Raw genomic sequence first — 26,142 nt, 5'->3', positions numbered from 1 at the left:
ATTTAGTAATATTGAAATAAAAAATTTGAGTTGATACAATGAAGGAAATTGGTTTAAAATAAACTGGTTTAATATATTTAAATAGAAACTCAAAATATTATTATATCTGAACAACATAAACAATGTGATGAATGAAAATAGCACAATTTGGCTCCGTCATCACAAATAAAACACACACAATTTCCAAATATGCTTACAAAATCTTTTGATAATATTTGAATAAAGGTTGTCGATTCTCAAAAATGTTCATTAGTAACTAAATTTTGTTATTTCAATGAACTCAAAATTTTAAGGCAACCAGGTAACGTATTTAAAAAATTTTTTTTTACAGTGTAGGAATGTGTACAAGGGTTTTTTAAGTAAAATAAAGAAAGAGTACTGCAATGAAAACATTTTCTCTTTAACCTCTTTCTGTTCATGTCGCCTAAGAATAAAATAGCAAAAAGCCGAATCGAACCGAAAACCGTGGTTAAAAACCGAGGTGTGTATTGAACCGTGGACTAACTGTATTGTTGCATCCCTAATTTGATATTATGATATTATGTATGATAGTTGGCGGGTCTTACAGGTCTCTCGGTCGAGGTGTCGGTATGGAAGGTCTCCGGGCCTCCGCGCTGTCCTCTGGTCGTTCGTGAACACCTAACGAGTGTGAGACGCGAGTTACATGGATTGTTTTTCAGAGAGATCTTTCTGCATTGGTTTGCTCAGGTTTAGTGTGTAACTGATACTCACTGTCATCTGCGTCACACACCTCATACTCGTCTTCTGATTGTGGTTCCTACACACACACACACACACACACACACACACACACGCACACGCACACGCACACACACATACACACACACACACACACACAGTGGAACAAGACTTTCAGCATATTCTCAGTTCAAAACATACATTTTGACTTTTATATGTGTATAGGTCTGATCGCTTATTTACATGCAAATCACGTGTGTGTGTGTGTGTGTGTCTGTGTGTGTGTGTGTTTATATATGGTCTCATCTGTTAACATTATAGTCAATGCATTAGCCAAGATGAACTAACAATGACGTTTGTGTATATGTATGTATGTATTTATGTGTGTGTGTTTATATATGTATGTGTGTATGCGTGTGTATGCATTTGTGTATGTATTATGTATGTTTGTGTATGTGTGTGTGTATGTGTATGTGTGTACGTGTATTCATGTACGTGTGTGTGTGTGTGTGTGTAGGTTGTTGAGGTGACATGGCATTTTCACTGTCACGCAAGATAAAAATTAATATAATTAGTATTGACATCATTTAAAATGCAGTAAATGCTTACATTTTTGTTTTGTTTTACATACATGGACATGTTGATATAAAAACTGCTTTGTTAGTGTGTGTGTGTGTGTGTGTGTGTGTGTGTATGTGTGTGTGTGTGTGTTGTGTATATATAAAACAATCGTTCCTGATTGTTTACCCAGTGCATTAATTATTAAAAATATAATAGTAAATACTGAAATTAACAATTGAGTTTAATTAAGTATTGTTCATGTTAACAAATGTTATTTTACTGTTTATTGTTCTTGCTTATATTATTGATGATTGAACTGATGATCAATACTCACTGCAGTCACTGTAGGCCTTCTGGTGTTCATTCTGTACGGATAGATAAAACATGAGAGAACTTTATTTGTTTCAACTTTGATATATTTATCTGTGTTTTGACCAGCGGCTGTGACATTTAAAATGTTTAGCAATGTTAGAGAACCATTGAAATGAAAAAGTAAGCATATATAAAGCTATTGTATTCTGATAGATCAAAATGGTAAATGTTTAAGGGATACTCCACCGTTTTTTTCATATTAAACAATGTTATTCCCTTAAAGGGATAGTTCACTTTGAAATTAAATGTTGATATGTTTTAGCTTACCTCATGGGCATCCGAGATGTAGGAGTATTTGCTTCCCCAGTAGTTTCAATTTTGATAATTTTAGGTCAAACCGTTCTTGTCTGTGCCTCACATAATGCAGGTCTATGGTCACCACCTCAAAGAGCAAACACAGAGAAGTCCAAATGAAACAATCCCCCATCGTAAGTACACACTGACGGCCTAAGACACGAAACGAGCGGTTTGTGTGAGAAAACGAACAGTATTTATATCGTTTTTACTTCTTGTACACCACTACGTCCGACTGATCCGAGGGCGCGCGTGCGTGTTTCCTGTGGTGTACAAGAGGAATAAATACTGTTTGTTTTCTCACACAAACGGCTCGTTTCGTGTCTTAGGCCATCAGTGTGTACTTACGATGGGGGATTGTTTAATCTGGACTTCTCTGTGTCTGCTCTTTGAGGTGGTGACCATAGACCTGCATTATGTGAGGCACAGACAAGAACGGTTTGACCTAAAATGATCAAAATTGAAACTACTGAAACAAATACTCCTACATCTCGGATGCCCATGAGGTAAGCTAAAACATATCAACATTTAATTTCAAAGTGAACTATCCCTTTTTAACTAAGACGAGTTGATACATATCTCATTCTAGTCTCATGGTTAAGGGAATAACATCGTTTAATATGAAAAAAACAGTGGAGTATCCCTTTAAATGCAGTGCTAATTAAGCGGTTTGTAATGGTTAAGAGTGACTGTAATACCGGGGACTGGCTTTAGGGGGCACCATCTGTGTGTTCGGCTGAAGACTCGCATTACTTCTGCTGATCAGAAAACAACATTTACACAACATCAGTATAAAAGAGGGAAGCGTGTGCGGAGTGTCAAATAACAAAGCACATGAGGAAGTTTAGGAGTAAATACTCTCAAAGTTTGACCACATGTAGTGTGCAGTTTAACATGACATATATCAACATCCTCATGTTTAATGCTATCTGAAATTGAGTTGAATGTAATTTTGTAACAGTTTAATGTGTGTGATATAAAAATTAGAGTTTTACCTTTTCTTAGGGTGTGAATTGTCCTATAAACAGACACAAATCATTTTTATCAGAGCATTTATAAAGCAACTTAATTTTAGAAGCTTAGAGGATGAATCCCGAGAACATTTTCAAGTCATATTTCATGGCAAAATCATTAAAAAAAGTATTACACTTGATGGTATTTGTTGCAGTACCTGTAGTAGTATTTATGATGATTTTAACCTCAATAATAATGCAAATTATGTTTAGATAGAATGATTTTCATCACTGTATTATTATAATCACCACTGATAACAATGACACAGTTTTTGTTTATATAATATAGGCTGTGTGTGTGTGTGTGTGTGTGTGTACGTACTTATACCGATCAGGCATAACATTATGACCTAATTTTGTGTTGGTGCCCCTTTTGCTGGAGGCATGGACTCCACTAGACCCCTGAAGGTGTGCTGTGGGATCTTGCACCAAGAAGTTAGCAGCAGATCCTTTAAGTCCTGTAAGTTGCCTCCTTGGATCGGACATGTTTGTTCTGCACATCCCACAGATGCTCGATTGGATTGAGATCTGGGGAATTTGGAGGCCGAGTCGACGCCTTAAACTGGTTGTTGAGCTCCTCAAACCATTCCTGAAGCATTTGTGGTTTGTGTCAGGAGCATTATCCTGCTGGAAGAGCCACAGCCACCAGAATACCGTTTCCATGAAAGGCTGAACATGGTCTCAGCAATGCTTAGGTAGGTGGAGCGTGTCAAAGTAACATCCACATGGATGGAGGACCCAAGGTTTCCCAGCAGAACACTGGCCAAAGCATCACACTGCCTCCGCCGGCTCGCCTTCTTCCCATAGTGCATCCTGGGGCCATGTGTTCCAGTTAAGTGACGGCTATACCGCCCCATACGCCTCAAACTGAGCTGCTCTGTGTATTCTGACAGCTTTCTATCAGAACCAGCATTAACTTCTGGAGCAGTTTGAGCTCCAGTAGCTCGTCTGTTTGATCGGACCACACGGGCCAGCCTTCGCTCCCCACGTGCATCAATGAGCCTTGGCCGCCCATGACCCTGTGGCCGGTTCTCCGCTGTTCCTTCCTTGGAGCACTTTTGATAGATACTGACCACTGCAGACCAGGAACAGCCCACAAGAGCTGCAGTTTTGGAGATGCTCTGACCCAGTCGTCTAGCCGTCACAATCTGGCCCTTGCCAAACTCAAATCCTTACGCTTGCCCATTTCTCCTGCTTCACACACATCAACTTTGAGGACTAAATGTTCACTTGCTGCCTAATATATCCCACCCACTAACAGGAGCCGTGATGAAGAGATCATCAGTGTTATTCACTTCCCCTGTGATGATGTTATGCCTGATTGGTGTATATAAATATATATAAAACAAAAAATTGTATGTTATATGTGATTAATCACAGTTGATCGATTTGAATAGTAATGAGATTTTGGGGAAAATGTCATGTTGCAAATAATGTTTCCAACAGGCTAAATTTTCGTGCAAAATACAAACAGCACACAATGCATGTTCTTAATCTTTCTTTTATTTTTATTTTGCAGTGAAATATGATTTAAATAGTGACCTGAACAAAAGCTCACCTTAATGCCAGGAACCTCACAAAAATCTAAAAAGAAGAATTAGAGTTTGGTTTCAATATTTGATGAGGGAAATCTAATGAAACAGTGGCACTTCTTAAAACATAATCTCACCTGGATAGTTTCCAGTCGCGGGAACACAAGGTTTGACGCCTCTGTTGACCGCCGGCTCTGTTAATAGACATCATTAGGGCTTGATTTATAATAATAATAATTATAATAATTCAGTGAGCTGCAACGTTTAAAACGCCTTCCTCTATCATCTTACTTGTTAGTGTTTTTTTTGTGGGATCAATGTAATTATCTTCAACCATTTCATCCTCCGGCTCAATGTAATCGCCCTGAACAGAGGAGAGTGAGTGCTGTAGTATCAGTAGTTTATTGTGCGGTAAATTAAAGTCTGTGTTAACCGTGCAAGCCGTACATCGTCCTCTGCCAGACTGCGTCGGGTGGGTTGTGGGGGTTTGTGCCGTTGGTGCAGATGGAAAGGAGTGCTTGGTTTGGCCGGTCGACCACGACAGCTGTCTGATATGTGAAAGGAGAAAGACACAGGAAGTCTGATGTTAGATGCCATCACTGCTTAACCAGAGCTTTCCTTTTATAGGTCTGAACCTTTTAGTATGATGTCATCAGTGACTTAAATCCGGTTAAACACAAAAGAGGAACTTTTGAAGAAAGCACAGGCCATAGAGTGACCAATCATTTCATTCCGCAAAACATCTTCAAAACGTTTTGTGTTTCACGGAAGAAAGCCGTACAACTTTAGAACAACACGTGGAAATAATGGCTAACTAGCTAACATGACTAACATGACATGCTGCTTGCAACCCATTCTCTTGTAAAATGAGATTTAGAGTGGAAATTTTTGACTTTTGGATTACAAAATAAGAGTCTGTTTTTGAACGAATGTCTTGAGTGAATGATTTAATGACTCACTCATAAAGAATTCACTTGTTTCATTACTGGATGAATCAGTGTTTTTTAATTAATCTCTTGAATGAATGATTCAATGACTCACTCATAAAGACTTCACTTGTTTCATTACTGGATGAATCAGTGTTTTTTAATTAATCTCTTGAATGAATGATTCAATGACTCACTCATAAAGACTTCACTTGTTTCATTACTGGATGAATCAGTGTTTTTGAACACATTTTTTGAGTGAATGATTTAATGACTCACTCAAAAAGACTTAACTTGCTTCATCACTGGATGAATCAGTGTTTTGTAATTAATCTCTTGAGTGAATGATTCAATGACTCACTCAAAGAATTCACTTGTTTCATTACTGGATGAATCAGTGTTCTTTAATTAATCTCTTGAGTGAATGATTCAATGACTCACTCATAAAGACTTCACTTGTTTCATTACTGGATGAATCAGCGTTCTTTAATTAATCTCTTGAGTGAATGATTCAATGACTCACTCATAAAGACTTCACTTGTTTCATTACTGGATGAATCAGCGTTTTGTAATTAATCTCTTGAGTGAATGATTCAATGACTCACTCAAAAAGACTTCACTTGCTTTATCACTGGATGAATCAGTGTTCTTTAATTAATCTCTTGAGTGAATGATTCAATGACTCACTCATAAAGACTTCACTTGTTTCATTACTGGATGAATCAGCGTTTTGTAATTAATCTCTTGAGTGAATGATTCAATGACTCACTCATAAAGACTTCACTTGTTTCATTACTGGATGAATCAGTGTTCTTTAATTAATCTCTTGAGTGAATGATTCAATGACTCACTCATAAAGACTTCACTTGTTTCATTACTGGATGAATCAGTGTTCTTTAATTAATCTCTTGAGTGAATGATTCAATGACTCACTCAAAAAGACTTCACTTGTTTCATCACTGGATGAATCAGCGTTTTGTAATTAATCTCTTGAGTGAATGATTCAATGACTCACTCAAAAAGACTTCACTTGCTTCATCACTGGATGAATCAGTGTTTTTGAACGAATCTCTTGAGTGAATGATTCAATGACTCACTCATAAAGACTTCACTTGTTTCATTACTGGATGAATCAGTGTTCTTTAATTAATCTCTTGAGTGAATGATTCAATGACTCACTCAAAAAGACTTCACTTGCTTCATCACTGGATGAATCAGCGTTTTGTAATTAATCTCTTGAGTGAATGATTCAATGACTCACTCAAAAAGACTTCACTTGCTTCATCACTGGATGAATCAGTGTTTTTGAATGAATCTCTTGAGTGAATGATTCAATGACTCACTCAAAGAATTCACTTGTTTCATTACTAGATGAATCAGTGTTTTTGAACAAATCTCTTGAGTGAATGATTTAATGACTCACTCATAAAGACTTCACTTGCTTCATCATTGGATGAATCAGTGTTTTGTAATGAATCTCTTGAGTGAATGATTCAATGACTCACTCAAAGAATTCACTTGTTTCATTACTGGATGAATCAGTGTTTTTGAACACATTTTTTGAGTGAATGATTTAATGACTCACTCAAAAAGACTTAACTTGCTTCATCACTGGATGAATCAGTGTTTTGTAATTAATCTCTTGAGTGAATGATTCAATGACTCACTCAAAGAATTCACTTGTTTCATTACTGGATGAATCAGTGTTCTTTAATTAATCTCTTGAGTGAATGATTCAATGACTCACTCATAAAGACTTCACTTGTTTCATTACTGGATGAATCAGCGTTCTTTAATTAATCTCTTGAGTGAATGATTCAATGACTCACTCATAAAGACTTCACTTGTTTCATTACTGGATGAATCAGCGTTTTGTAATTAATCTCTTGAGTGAATGATTCAATGACTCACTCAAAAAGACTTCACTTGCTTTATCACTGGATGAATCAGTGTTCTTTAATTAATCTCTTGAGTGAATGATTCAATGACTCACTCATAAAGACTTCACTTGTTTCATTACTGGATGAATCAGCGTTTTGTAATTAATCTCTTGAGTGAATGATTCAATGACTCACTCATAAAGACTTCACTTGTTTCATTACTGGATGAATCAGTGTTCTTTAATTAATCTCTTGAGTGAATGATTCAATGACTCACTCATAAAGACTTCACTTGTTTCATTACTGGATGAATCAGTGTTCTTTAATTAATCTCTTGAGTGAATGATTCAATGACTCACTCAAAAAGACTTCACTTGTTTCATCACTGGATGAATCAGCGTTTTGTAATTAATCTCTTGAGTGAATGATTCAATGACTCACTCAAAAAGACTTCACTTGCTTCATCACTGGATGAATCAGTGTTTTTGAACGAATCTCTTGAGTGAATGATTCAATGACTCACTCATAAAGACTTCACTTGTTTCATTACTGGATGAATCAGTGTTCTTTAATTAATCTCTTGAGTGAATGATTCAATGACTCACTCAAAAAGACTTCACTTGCTTCATCACTGGATGAATCAGCGTTTTGTAATTAATCTCTTGAGTGAATGATTCAATGACTCACTCAAAAAGACTTCACTTGCTTCATCACTGGATGAATCAGTGTTTTTGAATGAATCTCTTGAGTGAATGATTCAATGACTCACTCAAAGAATTCACTTGTTTCATTACTAGATGAATCAGTGTTTTTGAACAAATCTCTTGAGTGAATGATTTAATGACTCACTCATAAAGACTTCACTTGCTTCATCATTGGATGAATCAGTGTTTTGTAATGAATCTCTTGAGTGAATGATTCAATGACTCACTCAAAGAATTCACTTGTTTCATTACTGGATGAATCAGTGTTTTTGAACGAATCTCTTGAATTAATGATTAATTGACAAATACATTCTAACAGTCACTTGTCGCCACCTACTGGTGTAATATTGTAATTGATACAATTGTTATTTGAAGCACCATGTTACTTTCAAAATGAACAATGCAATATAAAGCAGCATAATGGGTGGTTTTTGTACAGCTAAAAGATTGAGATTGGAAGCCTTCGACACATTTTGTGTAAAAAATAACAGCTCTTGCATTAAAAGTGAGCTGGACTCACTCACCCACATACTCTCCTCTGGTGTTTGTGATGGACGGGCCGACGGTAAAGCCCTTCACGCCGTGACCTTCTGACCTCGGCGGAGGCTCGTAGCTGTCGTCATGGTCACCATGTGGCTCTTCATATGTATCACTGTCCTGTAATATTGAAGACGTGATCATTGTCTCTCTATGTCCCGCTTTCACGACAGTAATCGTGGAGAATCGGTAAAACAAACACTTTTTGGTCTCATTCATTTGGAAAATTTCACATAGTTTCAAATCAATTTAATTAATATTTCATTTAATTAGATGTACACAACAGTGTGGTGTTATTTTCATTGAGATACTATTGTAAATTATAGTATTTATTAACATTTTGAATTCGTTTTTAATTTTTACATATCCATCCATCCATCCATCCATCCATCCATCCATCCATCCATCCATCCATCCATCCATCCATCCATCCATCCTCTGTTGTTCCATCCATCCATCCATCCATCTATCCATCCATCCATCCATCCATCCATCCATCCATCCATCCATCCATCCATCCATCCATCCATCCATCCATCCATCCATCCATGTCTCGTTCCATCCATCCATCCATCCATCCATCCATCCATCCATCCATCCATCCATCCATCCATCCATCCATCCATCCATGTCTCGTTCCATCCATCCATCCATCCATCAATCCATCCATCCATCCATCCATCCATCCATCCATCCATGTCTCGTTCCATCCATCCATCCATCCATCCATCCATCCATCCATCCATCCATCCATCCATCCATCCATCCATCCATCCATCCATCCATCCATGTCTCGTTCCATCCATCCATCCATCCATCCATCCATCCATCCATGTCTCGTTCCATCCATCCATCCATCCATCCATCCATCCATGTCTCGTTCCATCCATCCATCCATCCATCCATCCATCCATCCATCCATCCATCCATCCATCCATCCATCCATCCATGTCTCGTTCCATCCATCCATCCATCCATCCATCCATCCATCCATCCATCCATCCATCCATCCATCCATGTCTCGTTCCATCCATCCATCTATCCATTCATCCATCCATCCATCCATCCATGTTTCGTTCCATCCATCCATCCATCCATCCATCCATCCATCCATCCATCCATCCATCCATCCATCCATCCATCCATCCATCATATTTTTTAACAAATTAAAATATTAATTTTAACGTTTTTATTTCAAGTAACAAATGTTTTAATGGTTTAGTTTTAGTTAACTATAATAAACCCTTATACACGAAAGCAGATGTTATGTATAGAAAACTAGATGTGTAATTTTTCCAAAGTTATGTTTGTGCAAAACACGCCACAATAATGCTATAGAGTGTGGTTGCTACGGTGTTCTGACCGGTTGCTAAGACATTGCTAGGGTGATTTGTGGGGTTGTCAGGGTGTTGCTAATGTGTTCTCAGTGGTTTTCTCTGTCGTTGTTTACTAGAACGTGCTGCACCAGAATTAGTTTTTCATTTCACTTAGTAAGTAAATTGTCTGCTATTTTTCACTTTTATTTGGTGTAAAAGGGCCTTTACAAACATCACATATATATTTCACGAGTAGATACTAATTAGACATGTTTTTTGTTGATGCTTAAAGCAGGTTTTTCATTTTGAATTTTGTGAAACTTAAATGACTGTTGAATTGAATGTGCATGGGGCTACAGTCATTAGATATTACTAATGTAACATTTGTTCCATTCCTCCCGTAAGTGAGCAGTGAATGCCTTTATAAGGATGAGAAGTGATATTAATAAAGAAGTTGACCAATACTGCACTTACAAAATCTGAGTCAGAGTAATCCTCAGCATCCGGAGCTTCGCCTGAAAAGTGACACAACATGGTCATGAGGTCAGGGACTGAATATCTGTATGTTGAGGCATTAAAGTTGTCTTAAAAATGATATAATTGTGTTTTGAATGTCACATAAATGCCCATGCTATGAACTACACCTGTGTGAAGACTGACTGTCATGCAAAAATAATTCGGTGGTGAATTGAATACAACAAAAAAACAAAAACAAATGTAATTTCTACCTGAATAAGTGAATTAAGGCAAAGATTTTACCCCATCCCTCCCATTTTTTAGACAAATTTTTGTTTAAAATAAATAAAAATGTAGTGTTCATTGAAGTGGTCCAAGATCCTAGGACTTTTGTCGGACTTGATTCGCAAAAAAAAAAAAAAGTATTAAAAAATGGACTGGATTCGAGGAGTTTTGTGGTTAAAATTTAAAAAAGTAAAAAATTATTTCCTTTATTGGTCAATTTTACCCCTGCAGGAATCAATGAAATGCGAGGAGTGCTTCAGTACACATGGAAAAACCTAAAAATGCTAATACTGTACCCAAAAATGATTTGATGATGTCCACATGCGTATCTGAATGCATACTGAAGAGAAACAGACTTTAGGACCCAGCGGAACAGCTCATTTGCTCCATATAACGCTATAAGGCCATGAAATCTCATGTTTTATGATTATTTTTCCACAAGAGTTCGGCAGAGACACCTAATGTAAGTTGCCTTTCAGTTGGTCACGTTCGACGTACGTCGGAACTGAACCGACGAATTGAGATCCCAATTCGTCGGTTCAGTTCCGACGTACGACGAACGTGACCGACTGAAAGGGAACGAGGATTACATACGTAACCGAGACGATATTTTGAGCTGAATTAAAAGGGTTATACATGAAATTCTGAGCTATTTTGAATTTTGGGTAACAAATTAAATTATTATTTATTGATTAAATCTAGTGATTTAAAGGTAATAAAATAAAAGTAATAAAAAATCTCCACAAATGTTGCATAAAAACTAATATAAAAATTAAATTAAATAAGCTTTCAGGACCAAAAAAATAAATAAATTAAGCATAATTTTAATGCTTCGGGTCTTTTTGACCCGTGAGGGAAGGATTTGATTAGGGGTGTCCATGGTTAACCGATTGACCGATTAACCGTTAAAAATTGCGTAACCGAGTGAAACATTTTGCTCGGTTAAGTGGCGTCAATGACGTGCCTTTAATTTAGTTGTAATATATTTTTGCACCCCTAGAGACCGCCAGAGCGCTCCCAGACATTTGTAATATCCACAAGAAGAAGTCATGAGCAGCTTTCTAAGCGGGCAAAGAAAGCGTGGGAGCACTTTAAAAATGAGAGTGACGGGGCAAAATGCAAGTATTGCAATGCAGCGCTTACCGCATTCTTCAGGCTATAAGTCGCTCCAGAGTATGAGTCGCATCAGTCAAACAATGCGTCATGAAGAGGAAAATAACACAAGTCGCACTGGGCTATAAGTCGCATTAGGGCAGAAGCAGAGCGCGAGCCGCGCGCGCTGTGCATAACGGAGCAGAAGAAAGAAAGTGTGAAGTGAGAAACTTGTGAATGACTAGAGAAAAGCAGACGTTACTTTAACTGTAATGAAGAAAACAAAAAAAGCTAATCGTGGACTGAAAGCAAGATGGCCAGAGCTGAAGGGACGAGTCCACAGATGCTTGAACTCTCTGCCGGGAGAGGCTCAGCCGCTCGAGTCAAACGCTGTGGGAATCATTCTCGGCTGCATATTTTACTACAGTCCCTAATCATGCAGGCGCCCTCGCGGCCACTCGCATTGCTCGTGAACTGGAGCGCATCTCATCCTAATTTAACGAAACTCAGCGTACGCCTCACAGACATGAAATATATCTTAAGAAACTTGAAATGTCTTTTAACAATTTAAAACGAAAAGAAATAGGCTACTCTCTGATTATGTAATCCATGATGTGCATTTCTCTATATAGGCGCGTTCACTACGGAGATGGCGGTCGTCAAATTAATAAACTAAAAATAATAACCCTGACGCACACTATGGTTAACCGAGTATTAACCGCTAAGGGCCTCGGTTAACGGTTAATGAAAAACTTGAAAACGTGCAGCCCTAGATTTGATACAAAGTACGAGCGCAAAGTAATGCTCAATTTAAGCATGTGGAAGTTAAAGCATAAATACACTGTAAAAAACACAACTTTAAAAAAGTTGAAATGACTGAATTTGTTGTGTTGGTTCAACAAAATATCACACATTGTAAAAAACACAAATAGAAAAAAGTTGAGAAGACTGATTTTGTTTTGTTGGTTCAGCAAAAATCCATACTGTAAAAATCTCGTACAACAAAAAAAATCTTAGTACTAATTTCCCCTAACTTTTTTTTGTTGACTCAACTTTGGTAAATAACAGTTATATAAACTGAAAATAAGTTGTCTGTGACACACAAAAAAATGTTTAGTTGAGTCAACGTGACATTATTTGTTTTCTGGAGAGATGCAACTATCTGTAACAAATCTTTTGTAGTTGAGCCAATTCAGCATTTTGTGTTTTTTTAGGAAACAGAAGCTCTTATTAAGAATGAACCGGTTCAGATGTAGACATTTTTTTTATTGAAAATGTTTGGTTACCATTTTGGTGATGAGTGTTTCCTTTAGTTGGGCAGTTTGAGTCTTAGCAAATTGTATGAGTTTGTAACAGTGTTAAACAAAACACATAATGTGTTGCAAATAATGCTGTAACCATAGACTGTATAAAAATATGGCCGTAGTGTCCGTGACGTCACCCAGAGGATTCCGATAAGCTGTTCTGAAGCATAAAGTAGGGGCGAGCTGGGCGTTGCCATCTTGTGAGCGAGTCAACGCGTGTCACTCCCGGATAACAGAAAATGGGCAAAAAGGCGGGATGTGGGCGGAGCTGAGGTGACGCAATAACTATAGACGGCGGATAAATGGCTATCCACTTGTAACCACGCCCTTAATTATGCAGAACTTTAAGGCTTTATATAACGGAAACGAATGAGTTATAAAAAAAATCCACCCCCCTCAGAGTTGTCATGAAGATCAAAATTAGCCTTATAAGCCAAAACCACAATTTGTACCAGGCTGTAAACATGTTTTTTTCTGCTTTAAAGTTGAGAATTTTAACATGGGGCTCAATGAGATTCTGCTCCTTCTGGAGCCGCTCTAGTGGCCAGTTGAGGAATTACAGTTTACATTACTTCCGTATTGGCTTCAAGAGAGATCGCAGGAGGTTGCCGCTTGGCTGTAACCAACAATCAAGTGATCTAGAGAACAGCTTTATAAAGGGGAGTAGTTGACTACTTTATTCATGATTTAATTTTTTTTTTTTTTTAAATAATGGTATATTATATTTACCACAAAAGTTTTTTTTTTGCAGCAGATCAGTCATTCTGAATTTTGATTTTTAAAAACATTGTGGGAACTTTTTTTTAGACACAGACAGACATCTAGAATCAGCTTATGAATCTCAACAATGGTGACATGCTTCATGCCACAATGCATGCTGGGAGCACTCATTTTAATACTACGTTGGCTCCCAGCATGCATTGCGACATTGAAGCATGTCACCATTGTTGAGATTCACATGCTGATTCTTGATGCCTGTGTGTGGTAAAACACTCCCCCCAATAATGTATTTCAAGTTCAGAAGGTCTGCTCTACTGCAACAAAGTTTTGCTGGTAAAATACTGGTCAGAAATAATAATATTGATTTATTAGAGTTTATGAGGCTGAAAACTTGATCAACTTGGTTTCTTTCTTAGCAAAAATTATGCCTTTTGGCTAAACACCATTACAAACTCACACAATGAGGCTAACTGCCCAACCAAAGGAAACACTCATCACCAGAATGCTGATGACCAAATTAATCTAAACCTGTTTCCACTGGACAACATTTCTTGAATTGGCTCAACTACAAAAGATTTGTTACTGAATAGTTGCGTATCTCCAGAAAACAAATAATGTCTAGTTTACACAACAACAACAACAAAAAATGTCACAGACAACTTATTTTCAGTTCATATAACTGTGATTTACAAAAGTTTAGTCAACAAAAAAAGCTAGTGGAAATTGGTACTAAGATTGTTTTTGTTTTACCACCTTATTTTTTTTTTACAGTGTATCAATGTGTAACACTGGTGTTCCCATCATGCACTGGGGCATTATTAATCATTGATACGGTTGCATTTTCCACTGTTTATCATTGCGTTTGTTGTTAGGTTTAGTAACTTGCTGTTTTGTGACGTCTAGAGTTCATTTTCTACTCAAAATGACACATTAATACTCGAAAAAATGATCCAGCGAATGTTTCCGTTATTGTGTGTATTGAGATCTCAGCGATCGTGTGGGTACCGCATTACTTCTTTTATGTAGATATGTTGTCTACACAATATCTACTGTATTATTTACTGAGATGCTCTAAGTAGAGGATGCGCTTTAAAGGGGGGGGGGGTGAAACACTCAGTTTCAGTCAATCTCATGTCAATCTTGAGTACCTATAGAGTAGTATTGCATCCTTCATATCTCTGAAAAGTCTTTAGTTTTATTATATTTATAAAAGAAATATGGGCTGTACCGAGTCTTTCCGGGAAAAAAACGAGCGCCTGGAGGCGTATCGAGTGGGCGGAGCTAAAGAATGACGAGTGCACACAAAGCGGTGACGTCCTCAAGCGTGGAGAAGCCCATCGCTATCGATCTCAGCTAATACAGATAATGATCCAGAATCAAATTGAACAGGAGAAACAACAGCAGGACGTCCGTCTCTGTGGTATGGACTGTATTTAGTGGCCTGTCAACATTTGTGTGAGTTTACTCGCAGTTTATGAGGACATGATTCGGTTTATGGACTATTGTATGAGACTAAACCTTAGCAGTAGGGTCCGGGTATCGTTCGTTCATTTGTTTTTGCTTTCACAAATGAAAACGAAAAAACGACATTATGACTTGATTTTTGGTTTTCCCGTTCTTGCACAGAAATCGGATTGGCAGGAAATGGATTCGTGTTTTTCAAAATAAGAGTTTTACCAAAACTTTATTTGTTTGCCTGTAAAATTAATAGTCTATATGCATGCTATTTGTCACCCAATTATTTGGCTTCTTTGACTGAAAAAATCTATTGAAATAGCCTAAATGTAAAACATGTTCACTGAGCATTGAGTGTTGTCATCATACAAATGTAAATAATACATGTATTATTTGTTTTAGATGTTTTTATTAACTTAAATTTCAATGAATAATATATTTTTTTGTTATATTAATATAATAAAATGTTAAGTTAATGCTTCAGTTTATGTTTGCACTACAAACATCATGATGGAGTGGCACAATTTACACAAAAATAATTAATATGCTTTCAGGTTCCTAGAACAATTAATATGCAACATGCTTTTAGTCAAAGTTTGGTGGTAGGCTAATATTACATCGTCATTATAATACAATATAATGCATGATGTGCTCACTCGGTTGAGAGAAGATCCAAACTCTAATAATAAAGCCAAGAGAAAACTGTATTTTTAAAATTATCGTCATAGCTATCTGTCCTCTAATAGCCAGACACGATGTATGGCTATTATGACCAAATAAAGGGAAGTCGGTATCAATAAAATATTTTTTCCGATTGACACAGGCTGTTTAGACATGGCATCTGGATTTACACAACAAATTATAATTGCATAAATTATGTTAAGAGATGAATGTTTAAAATGTAATGTAGAAATGAGACTACTTTTTAACTATAAAACTAACACCGCCAGTAGGCTAGGTGGAAGCAAATCTCTATCTTAAAGAGAGAGTTGAATCCTTTATTCAAACGAGTCTTTCAAAAATCCTAAATCTTTTAATCTAGCAAACGACTCTGGGCTAATCTATAAAAAAAAATGCCTACTCAGTAACTTTATTGAACTGTAGTATAATGTCACATTTGCGATTGTGCAGATGTTCGGAGAAACACTCTTGCTGGTGTGATAGCCTAACTCACAGCCTCATAGGCTCGTGTTATAACCATATAAAACGGGAACTCGTTAGGCCTAAAAGGTTTTTTTTCTTTTTTCTTTTTTCTTTTCTTTCTTTCTTTTTTTCATGTAGCCAATGCCTATTCCTATAGCCTATTGTGATGACCGTGGAGAGAGCGCTCAAAACTCTTGAGAGCATATAATTTAGTGAACAAATTTATAGAAATGATCATTCTCTGTAAAGCAATGAGACGTGAACATATGAGAATTTAACAAGATTTCTCTAAATGTGCGCTCTTTTGGACTAAAAGCCTAATTGAAGCGATTTAAAGTAGCCGATCGGATGGAGTTAATGCGGATCAACGCGTGCTATTCTTTGCGAAATAAAGATACATATTCTGGTTGCGCCGTTTGATTATGGCCTCGAAGCTCAGTCGGAGGATATTTAGGACCGGGTATTTTTATTCTGTGCTCCCCTCCGTCTTTTAAACTAGCTTTCAAACTACTCCGTGATCGCGAAAAGACGCGTTCAGCGACACTGCAAGCGTGGTGTGAGCGTGGCGTTTCTGTTGCGTGTCATCCGCGGGGCGGCTGCCTGGCGTTTTCTCTGTCTTTGCACACCAGAAGCGTGTCTGACGCGCCGCTGCTGCTGCTATTAATGTACAGGGAAGCCCTATACTTCATGTTAAATATAAATATATTGCCTATTGATACAGCAAAGACAACGTCGGCAGTAGCCTGTTGACCATACATATCTATGGTATTGACGGCAAAATAGGCTACAGAATATTTCGTTCTGTATTGACAGGTTTAATATTTCAAAATCGATAATTATGTTGTTTTTTATTATTACAATTAGGCCTATATCTGCATTTATGTTAACCTACAGACTTTCAAACATGAACATGTCATTTATTAATATGTATTCGTGTCAAAATGACATATACACATCTTTTCCTATTCTATAGCCTATACTTAGTTTTGTAGCGTATAAATTAATTAAACTTATGATTTTAATTAAACATAGGCAACCACATCCATTAGTCTACTAAAGTATTGTGGCCGCATATCTATTGTGTGTTTTGAGATCTAATTTTAAAACATTTTTTTTGTTTTTTCAAAACCCATGCACAAACATTATTCTCTCAAAAATACAAGCATGTAGGCTACATATTGTTCTCATGTTATAGTAGCACAGTTTGTGCTGAATACATTGTAATAAAAAAGCACAAATGTCAGAGCAAAACTTTTAAAGGGCCCCAAAACAGCTCAGACTCCCGAGGGATAATTTTTTTTTAATGGTTTCTAAACGTAAATTTGGCCCAAAGTAGGCTAATATGTGATAAACAGTAGCCATAGGCTATATGTTTCATCTGCTTTTATAATAGCCTAGTCAAAATAATCCAGCAATGATGTTTTTAGTAGGTATATCAATCGAATTCAAGATGTATAAGATCAATGAGGCTAATTTATGCCAGATAACCAGGAATTATAAAACGTATTTCCACTGTCTGGCCATGTGCGAGCGAGGTAGCCTATAATCAGCCCAAAGTAGTGATTTGGCTATAGCCTTTGAGCGCTTAGAGTGCGCGGCTCCGCCGAACGCGTCTTTTCGCGATCACGGAGTAGTTTGAAAGACGGAGGGGAGCACAGAATAAAAATACCCGGTCCTAAATATCCTCCGACTGAGCTTCGAGGCCATAATCAAACGGCGCAACCAGAATATGTATCTTTATTTCGCAAAGAATAGCACAAGTTGATCCGCATTAACTCCATCCGATCGGCTACTTTAAATCGCTTCAATTAGGCTTTTAGTCCAAAAGAGCGCACATTTAGAGAAATCTTGTTAAATTCTCATATGTTCACGTCTCATTGCTTTACAGAAAATGATCATTTCTAAAAATTTGTTCACTAAATGATATAGTTTTGAGCGCTCTCTCCACGGTCATCACAATAGGAATAGGCATTGGCTACATGAAAAAAAAGAAAGAAAGAAAAGAAGAAACATTTTTTTAGGCCTAACGAGTCCCCGTTTTATATAGTTCTAACACGAGCCTATGAGGCTGTGAGTTAGGCTATCACACCAGCAAGAGTGTTTTTCCGAACATCTGCACAATCGCAAATGTGACATTATACTACAGTTCAATAAAGTTATTGAGTAGGCATTTTTATAGATTAGCCCAGAGTCGTTTGCTAGATTAAAATAATTATGATTTTTGAAAGACTCGTTTGAATAAAGGATTCAACTCTCTCATGAGGATAGAGATTTGCTGCCACCTACTGGCGGTGTTAGTTTTATAGTTAAAAAGTCGATGTTTCATTTTTTTTCCTTCTAATAATTTCATATTTCTACATTACATTTTAAACATTTATCTCTTAACATAATTTATGCAATTATAAGTTGTTGTGTAAATCCAGATGCCATGTCTAAACAGCCTGTGTCAATCGGAAAAAATATTTTATTGATACCGACTTCCCTTTATTTGGTCATAATAGCCATACATCGTGTCTGGCTATTAGAGGACAGATAGCTATGACGATAATTTTAAAAATACAGTTTTCTCTTGGCTTTATTATTAGAGTTTGGATCTTCTCTCAACCGAGTGAGCACATCATGCATTATATTGTATTATAATGACGATGTAATATTAGCCTACCACCAAACTTTGACTAAAAGCATGTTGCATATTAATTGTTCTAGGAACCTGAAAGCATATTAATTATTTTTGTGTAAATTGTGCCACTCCATCATGATGTTTGTAGTGCAAACATAAACTGAAGCATTAACTTAACATTTTATTATATTAATATAACAAAAAAATATATTATTCATTGAAATTTAAGTTAATAAAAACATCTAAAACAAATAATACATGTATTATTTACATTTGTATGATGACAACACTCAATGCTCAGTGAACATGTTTTACATTTAGGCTATTTCAATAGATTTTTTCAGTCAAAGAAGCCAAATAATTGGGTGACAAATAGCATGCATATAGACTATTAATTTTACAGGCAAACAAATAAAGTTTTGGTAAAACTCTTATTTTGAAAAACACGAATCCATTTCCTGCCAATCCGATTTCTGTGCAAGAACGGGAAAACCAAAAATCAAGTCATAATGTCGTTTTTTCGTTTTTCTAAAAAAAACGAAAAAACGAACAAAGGACTTGTTTCTCGTTTTTTCGTTTTCATTTGTGAAAGCAAAAACAAATGAACGAACGATACCCGGACCGACCCAGTAGCCAGCAAAACGGTTTTGCACGTCAGACTAGTGCAGCGTTTCTCAAAGTGTGGGGCGCGCCCCACTGGTGGGGAATAGAGACACGACAAGTGGGGCACGACAAACGGGAGGAAATGTGTTAATTTTTTGTGCCCATCTCTATTAACCTTTTGAGCGGTCCCACATGGGATTTTTATTTCTATGCCCCTGAGAGTACGGACCCACATATGGGATTTAGAATGTTTAGTGACGTGACATAACTGTCAGATTCAAACGGTGGGACGCGCTTCGGCTGGCACTGAGCCAGATGCATACGCGCTCAGCTCTTGACATACGTCATGCAGTGTTTTCAACCGCATACTGTTTATTTTAGGTTTAATTTAATAGGTAACATTTAAATACACAAGTACTAGTAAAACAATACATTTAGAGTTTGTAGAATACACATTGGTGTCTTTGGAAGCAGCAATAACAATCCATTCAAATATAATTGGCCGACATGTTTTATTCATATCAGATACACATAGTGTAAGTCACTATAAAGTTTGCTCGATTCTTCTCCCAGTTCACCGGTCACTTACTTATTCCAGGAGAAGCTGATGAATATACGTGCTGTAAATCCGATTGATAGGACTCTGAACTGCGGTGCATTTGTTCAAACGGTTCAAACGTGGCAGCGCCCATCTCACATTATAGATCAAAATCAAGATCATTTATAAAGGGGTTTAAATGGCAAAACACACCTACAATTGGATTATTAGACAGTTGATGACATGGTAAGCAAGTATGTCAATATTTTGAATAAAAAAGAAAAAAACGTAATAAAAGCGATACATCTGTCATTCAGCGCTATTTTGATTATGGTGAGTCACGTGATAAACATGACGCGTTGCCATAGAAACATTAAGATGAAACGTTCTAAAATAACGTTGCCTTAAAAAAAACTCAGCTAAAATATTTTGACTGTACGCATGAAAGTTTTAAATGTGATGTTAATCAAATAAATGTTAACAGGCAAACTTAAAGCCTAGATAATTACCATTTTGTTGGGGTGATTGGGGACAGGTGGGGCTAGTGGCCCTTCCCTACCTCCAAAGTGGGGAATGGCAGAAAAAGTTTGAGAAACACTGGACTAGTGTAACGTTATACAGAGAACAGCAATGGAGTAACCATTAGCGCATTTGAATGGCGAAGCACGCGATCGTGTCGTTTACTGATGTTTACTCACGCGACGATAGCCGACAGCACAGACATCTGAAGCAGTTTTACTCACCGGCTGCTTCCAAAGCAGGACCGAACCTTTATCGCTGGGACCGCTCCGTCAAAAACACACTTCTTTGGTATGATTTGGTGAAGTCCTGACAGCAGTGGCGTGTAAATCCACTTTGCGACGCGACTGAAGCGATGTTGTGAAGCTTCCCGTCATTTCTGCGTTCAAATCGGTTCAAATGCAGCGCTGCCTTCCCAGAATGCTGTGCTGAAGCGTTGAAGTCGCTCGACGTCACCCATAGGAATAAAGTGGAGCGCGGCGCGTCATAAGTGTTCACGGACGACTGGATCTGCATCTGAGAGACTGTTTACGGCGTGCTCTAGTCACACGCGCGTGCACCCTACCGGGAGAAGAGCCCGTACAGCCCATACAAGGACCTTCCGCTCTATTAATGTCAAGCCGACCCATACTCAAAAAAAACTCTCCGAAACTTGTGAGAAACCGGAAGGAGTATTTTTGACACAGAAATACTCCATCAAACATCCAACATTAGTTTCTGAAACTTTGTCTATGTTTAGGATGGGAATCCAAGTCTTTAACAGTGTAAAGCTCAGTATGCATGAGACAGCATTTCACCGCCCCTTTAAAAGCATGGCTTAACTCAGTGTTGTATCGTTTGAGTAAAATTTACAGTGTATCGCAAAATAGAAATTACTCAACAACCTTTAACTGGCTGAGTTACTTATTATCTTTGTTAATTTTTACTTTAAACGTAGATATTACTTAATTACAAATGGGAAATGTACCTAAAAAATCTGCATGCAAAAGTAAATTTTACTTATTTATTATTATTTTTTTTTTTTTAATTTATTATACATTTCTATTTATTACATTATTTTTCATAATGTACTTGCCTTGATAGTCTCTTGCTGGTACTTTCGGAGGTCCTTTCTTCTTTATTCTGAAAACAACCCAAAATAAAGGAAGTTCTTGAGTGTTGATATCAGCACGTTGTGGATTAGTGATAATGTGCTGAGCGAGTGAGTGTGTGGATTATATTTTTCATTCGTCAGCAACCTTTAAACACAGCATCATATAATTGCATGTAATCTACAACACACAAGAGCAAAGACACACAAGGGCAGGATGCATTTGCAGAACAATAATGAGACGGTTGTTAGAGTAAAGAGTCAGATTATAGTAAGTCTTTCCAAAGACACCACAAAGATGACGTTACGGTGGCTGTCTGGGGCCATTTCATCACATACAGACAGAGAACATCAAGCAGAGCCTGTTAGACACTATATTTTGCTTTGCTCCATCCATCCAGATGCCAGAATGAATTCACAAATAACCCCAAAAAAGCACATTTTAAGCAAACACACCTACTGATTACTGGATGAAGAAAACAATGACGCTTAACACACACACACACACACACACACACACACACACACACACACACACACACATGCATGTTAGGATTCACAGCACAGAAATGCAGTGAAATCATACCGGTCCAGCGTATTTCTCCCGGTTTTGAGAATATTAGCTGCTTGTTCGTTCTGAAACCTTCAAAATGAATAAGTAAAAAAAACAAACACTTTATTGCTGTAAATCCAGTTGCGTAGTAAAGTTCAGACACGAGCAATTATTCATGTCTGGAGTGCAACTGATGCGGAACAAAAATGCATTGAAGTTTCATATTCTTGGGGTTCAAATGCATTGAAGTGCATATAAGTTTCATATTCTTGGGGTTTTGAAAGCATGAACCAAAGCATGAACAATTGCATCGGTGATACTTGGCAGACGCTGCAATCATTGCATTTGCGAACAGAAGTGAGCCAAAACTTGTTTTCTTTTTTTTAAATGTAACTATAATGAGTGTTCAGGTCAAACAGGTGTCCCTGCATTAATAACAATTGCTTGCTATTGTGGTAACTCATATTGTTTCCGTCATGCACGCCACACCTAATGGTCTGTTTGGGACTATCCACTGAATGAATTGAGGAAGTGAGAGGAAGTGTGTTTGAGGACAGTCACCAGATGTTTCCTCGTGTCTGTTTGCGAGTCAGGACTGAATAAGCTCAGAACATAAAATATTAAAATGTTCGATTTAAACTTTCATCTCCTGTTGCGTTTTAATTCATGAGGAAGAATACAGAATATTACATACCTTTTTAGTCTGTTGAAGAGGCTGTCGTCATTCTTCTTTATGTCTTGAACAATTTTTTGGAGTTGCCTGAAAAACAAAACGCCATGAGTTAATGAAAGACAGAAGTCTCTTCTGCTCACTAAGGCTGCATTTATTTAATTAAAAATACTGTAAAATGTGAAATCTTATTATAGTGTAAAACAGCTGTTTTCTATGTGAGTATACATCGATCAGGCATAACATTATGACCAATACTTATATTGACCCGTTGAGGCATGGACTGCTCTAGACCCCTGAAGGTGTGCTGTGGTATCTGGCACCAAGATGTTAGCAGCAGATCCTTTAAGTCCTGTAAGTTGCCTTCTTGGATCGGACATGTTTGTTCAGCACATCCCACAGATGCTCGATTGGATTGAGATCTGGGGAATTTGGAGGCCGAGTCGACGCCTCAAACTGGTTGTTGTGCTCCTCAAACCATTCCTGAAGCATTTGTGCTTTGTGTCAGGAGCATTATCCTGCTGGAAGAGCCACAGCCACCAGAATACCGTTTCCATGAAAGGCTGAACATGGTCTCAGCAATGCTTAGGTAGGTGGAGCGTGTCAAAGTAACATCCACATGGATGGAGGACCCAAGGTTTCCCAGCAGAACATTGCCCAAAGCATCACACTGCCTCCGCCGGCTCACCTTCTTCCCATAGTGCATCCTGGGGCCATGTGTTCCCCAGGTAAGCCACACACACACACACACACACACACACACACACACACACACACACACACACACACACACACACACACACACACTCAGCCATCCACGTGATGTAAAAGAGCACGTGATTCATCAGACCAGGCCACCTTCTTCCATTTCTCCGTGGTCCAGTTCTGATGCTCACGTGCCACTGTTGGTGTTTCGGCGGGGTCAGGGGCCATTTGCTGCCTAATATATCCGACCCACTAACAGGAGCCGTGATGAAGAGATACTCAGAGTTATTCACTTCACCTAATTTATTCCTGTGATCAACGCTGAATTTATCATCATTACTCCAGTCTTCAGTGTCACATGATCCTTCACTAATCAGCGAACACATTTTTCAGGATTCTCTGATGAATAGAAAGTTCAAGTTTTGTAACATTTCAAAATGACTACTGTCAAATGTAATGTCTCCTTGAGTATTGAGTATAGATAGAGATGGATGAATGGATACTCATATGGATGGATATTTAGATGGATGGATGGATGGATATTCAGACGGATGGATAGACAGATGATGGATAGATGGTTTGATGGATGGATAGATAGATGGACTCTCCTCTCCTCTCCTCTCCTCTCCTCTCCTCTCCTCTCCTCTCCTCTCATCGATAGGCGGATGGATGGATGGATGGATATTCAGACGGATGGATAGACAGATGATGGATAGATGGTTTGATGGATGGATAGATAGATGGACTCTCCTCTCCTCTCCTCTCCTCTCCTCTCTCTCTCTCTCTCTCTCTCTCTCTCTCTCTCTCTCTCTCTCTCTCTCTCTCTCTCTGTAATGAACAGTCCTCAGAAACTCCACACACTCTCTAACTTCAGTCAGATGATCATACAGTTATGGAGAAATCATGGGTTTACATTACAATGACATTTCAAAAGCTTTCGGCGATAAGTTTTTATATTTTGAGAGAAGCATTGTTATTTAAAAAAAAACAACACATGCAACATAGATTTGACAAATCCTAAGTGTTTGCTCCTTCCTATATTCACAGAGTTTGTTAAGCAGAGAATCGTTCGGTCATTCTTACCTAAGTTTAGGAGCCGTGAATCTGTTGATCTGCTCCATTCTGCGGCGGCTGTGTGACTAACAGGTCGAGAGTCTAGTCGAGTGTGAGCTCGTGCTCATATTCTGTGTGTGTGTGTGTGTGTGTGGCCGTCACACACACTGCAGCTGTAGAGGAGGCGATTTTCCACAGAAGTGCTTCTGAATGAGGATTTCGAAACTGCCGTTGAACGTCATGTTACCACTATATTTAGAGTAAAGCCACTTTTAACTCATTCAGTTCAACGAAATGCTATTTCTTAAATTTGTGTGTTTCTCAGTTCTCCGTCTGGGCTTTTTACAGCCTTTTCTGTCTAATAATAATGATGAATGAATTAATTGTATCATTGCTTCCGATGCATAAAGACCTGCACCCTGAGTAAGGTTTAATGTATTAATAATTCAACACATGTATTTGTCTCCATGGATATGAAACAAACATGACTTTTCTTAAAAGGTTTTGAAACGGTTAGTGAAAGTGTGTGCTTTATTTTTGGCTGCACCTGTATTACTCAACATTAGATCAACAATAAAGAAGGGCTGTAAAATCACTGAATCACATCTAACATCAAAGTTTGTATTTAGCTAGCCTAATAAAAAAATAATAAAAAAATATATATATATTACATGTAATTGTTTTTGTTTAATCTTTTTTTTAATCTGCATCTCTCAAAACTTGTAAAAAAACATCGCTGGAAGCTTTTGAAATGTCATTAATAAAACCATAAATGTGATTACACTCACACACACACACACACACACACACACACACACACACACACACACACACACACACACACACACACACACACACACACACACACACACACACTCACACACACACACACACACACACACACACACACACACACACACACACACACACACACACACACACACACACACACACACACACATACACACACACTCACTCACTCATGCACAGTGAGTATTTATATAAAAAAATAATATATAATTTATTAAATATTTCCTTCTTTGTATCATTTTCTTAAAGTCATTATTCATACTGTACGTTATAATGCATTACCAGTAGGGATCCACGGTTCAATACACACCACGTTTTTTTGGTATTCTATTCTTAGGCGACAGGAGCAGAAAAGGGTTAAGGAGAAGATGTTTTATTGCAATACTCTTTCTTTATTTTACATAAAAGACTTGAAAACCCTTACTTAAAGGTGCACTATGTAGTATTTTTGCAGTAAAATATCCAAAAACCACTAGGCCGATGTTATATATTTTGTTCAGTTGAGTACCTACAATATCCCAGATGTTTCCAACTATTTGTAAATTGTGAGAAAATTGCTATTTTAACTCAGGACAGGGACGTTTCAGCATAGCATTTGAGGAAGTTGCCTGTCAATTGCGTCATATCTGCACTACCCTCGGTTTGGGGTTTTATTTGGCAGGAGCGCTTTACTCTCAGCAGTGTGTACAAGT

General features: G+C 37.6%; 1 protein-coding gene across 7 annotated transcripts in view; it reads right to left on the bottom strand.

The window, feature by feature from the left end:
* The window catches only part of blnk (B cell linker), a 59,648-nt gene that overhangs the window by 11,117 nt on the left and 22,389 nt on the right, over nt 1-26,142 (bottom strand). Inside the window, exons 1-15 of one of the 7 annotated variants that reach the window (XM_067422149.1) lie at nt 24,671-25,032; nt 22,907-22,972; nt 22,246-22,302; nt 21,645-21,691; nt 10,309-10,349; nt 8,506-8,638; nt 4,919-5,019; nt 4,763-4,835; nt 4,609-4,665; nt 4,498-4,523; nt 2,922-2,944; nt 2,625-2,684; nt 1,595-1,625; nt 733-778; nt 567-639 (exon numbers count right to left, since the gene is read on the bottom strand). In XM_067422149.1, coding sequence (XP_067278250.1) covers nt 567-639; nt 733-778; nt 1,595-1,625; nt 2,625-2,684; nt 2,922-2,944; nt 4,498-4,523; nt 4,609-4,665; nt 4,763-4,835; nt 4,919-5,019; nt 8,506-8,638; nt 10,309-10,349; nt 21,645-21,691; nt 22,246-22,302; nt 22,907-22,972; nt 24,671-24,708 — 872 coding nt within the window. In that variant the 5' untranslated portion in view covers nt 24,709-25,032. Of the gene's footprint in view, nt 1-566; nt 640-732; nt 779-1,594; nt 1,626-2,624; nt 2,685-2,921; nt 2,945-4,497; nt 4,524-4,608; nt 4,666-4,762; nt 4,836-4,918; nt 5,020-8,505; nt 8,639-10,308; nt 10,350-21,644; nt 21,692-22,245; nt 22,303-22,906; nt 22,973-23,140; nt 23,625-24,670; nt 25,033-26,142 lie in introns of those variants that run through there. The other 6 variants (XM_067422150.1, XM_067422147.1, XM_067422145.1 and 3 more) reach the window with 6 other exon arrangements.

The sequence above is a fragment of the Pseudorasbora parva genome, chromosome 17, assembly GCF_024679245.1.
Source record: "Pseudorasbora parva isolate DD20220531a chromosome 17, ASM2467924v1, whole genome shotgun sequence".
Lineage (NCBI taxonomy): Eukaryota > Metazoa > Chordata > Actinopteri > Cypriniformes > Gobionidae > Pseudorasbora > Pseudorasbora parva.
Note: the sequence above shows the minus strand (reverse complement) of the source record. Positions and strands in the feature narration are given on the sequence as shown.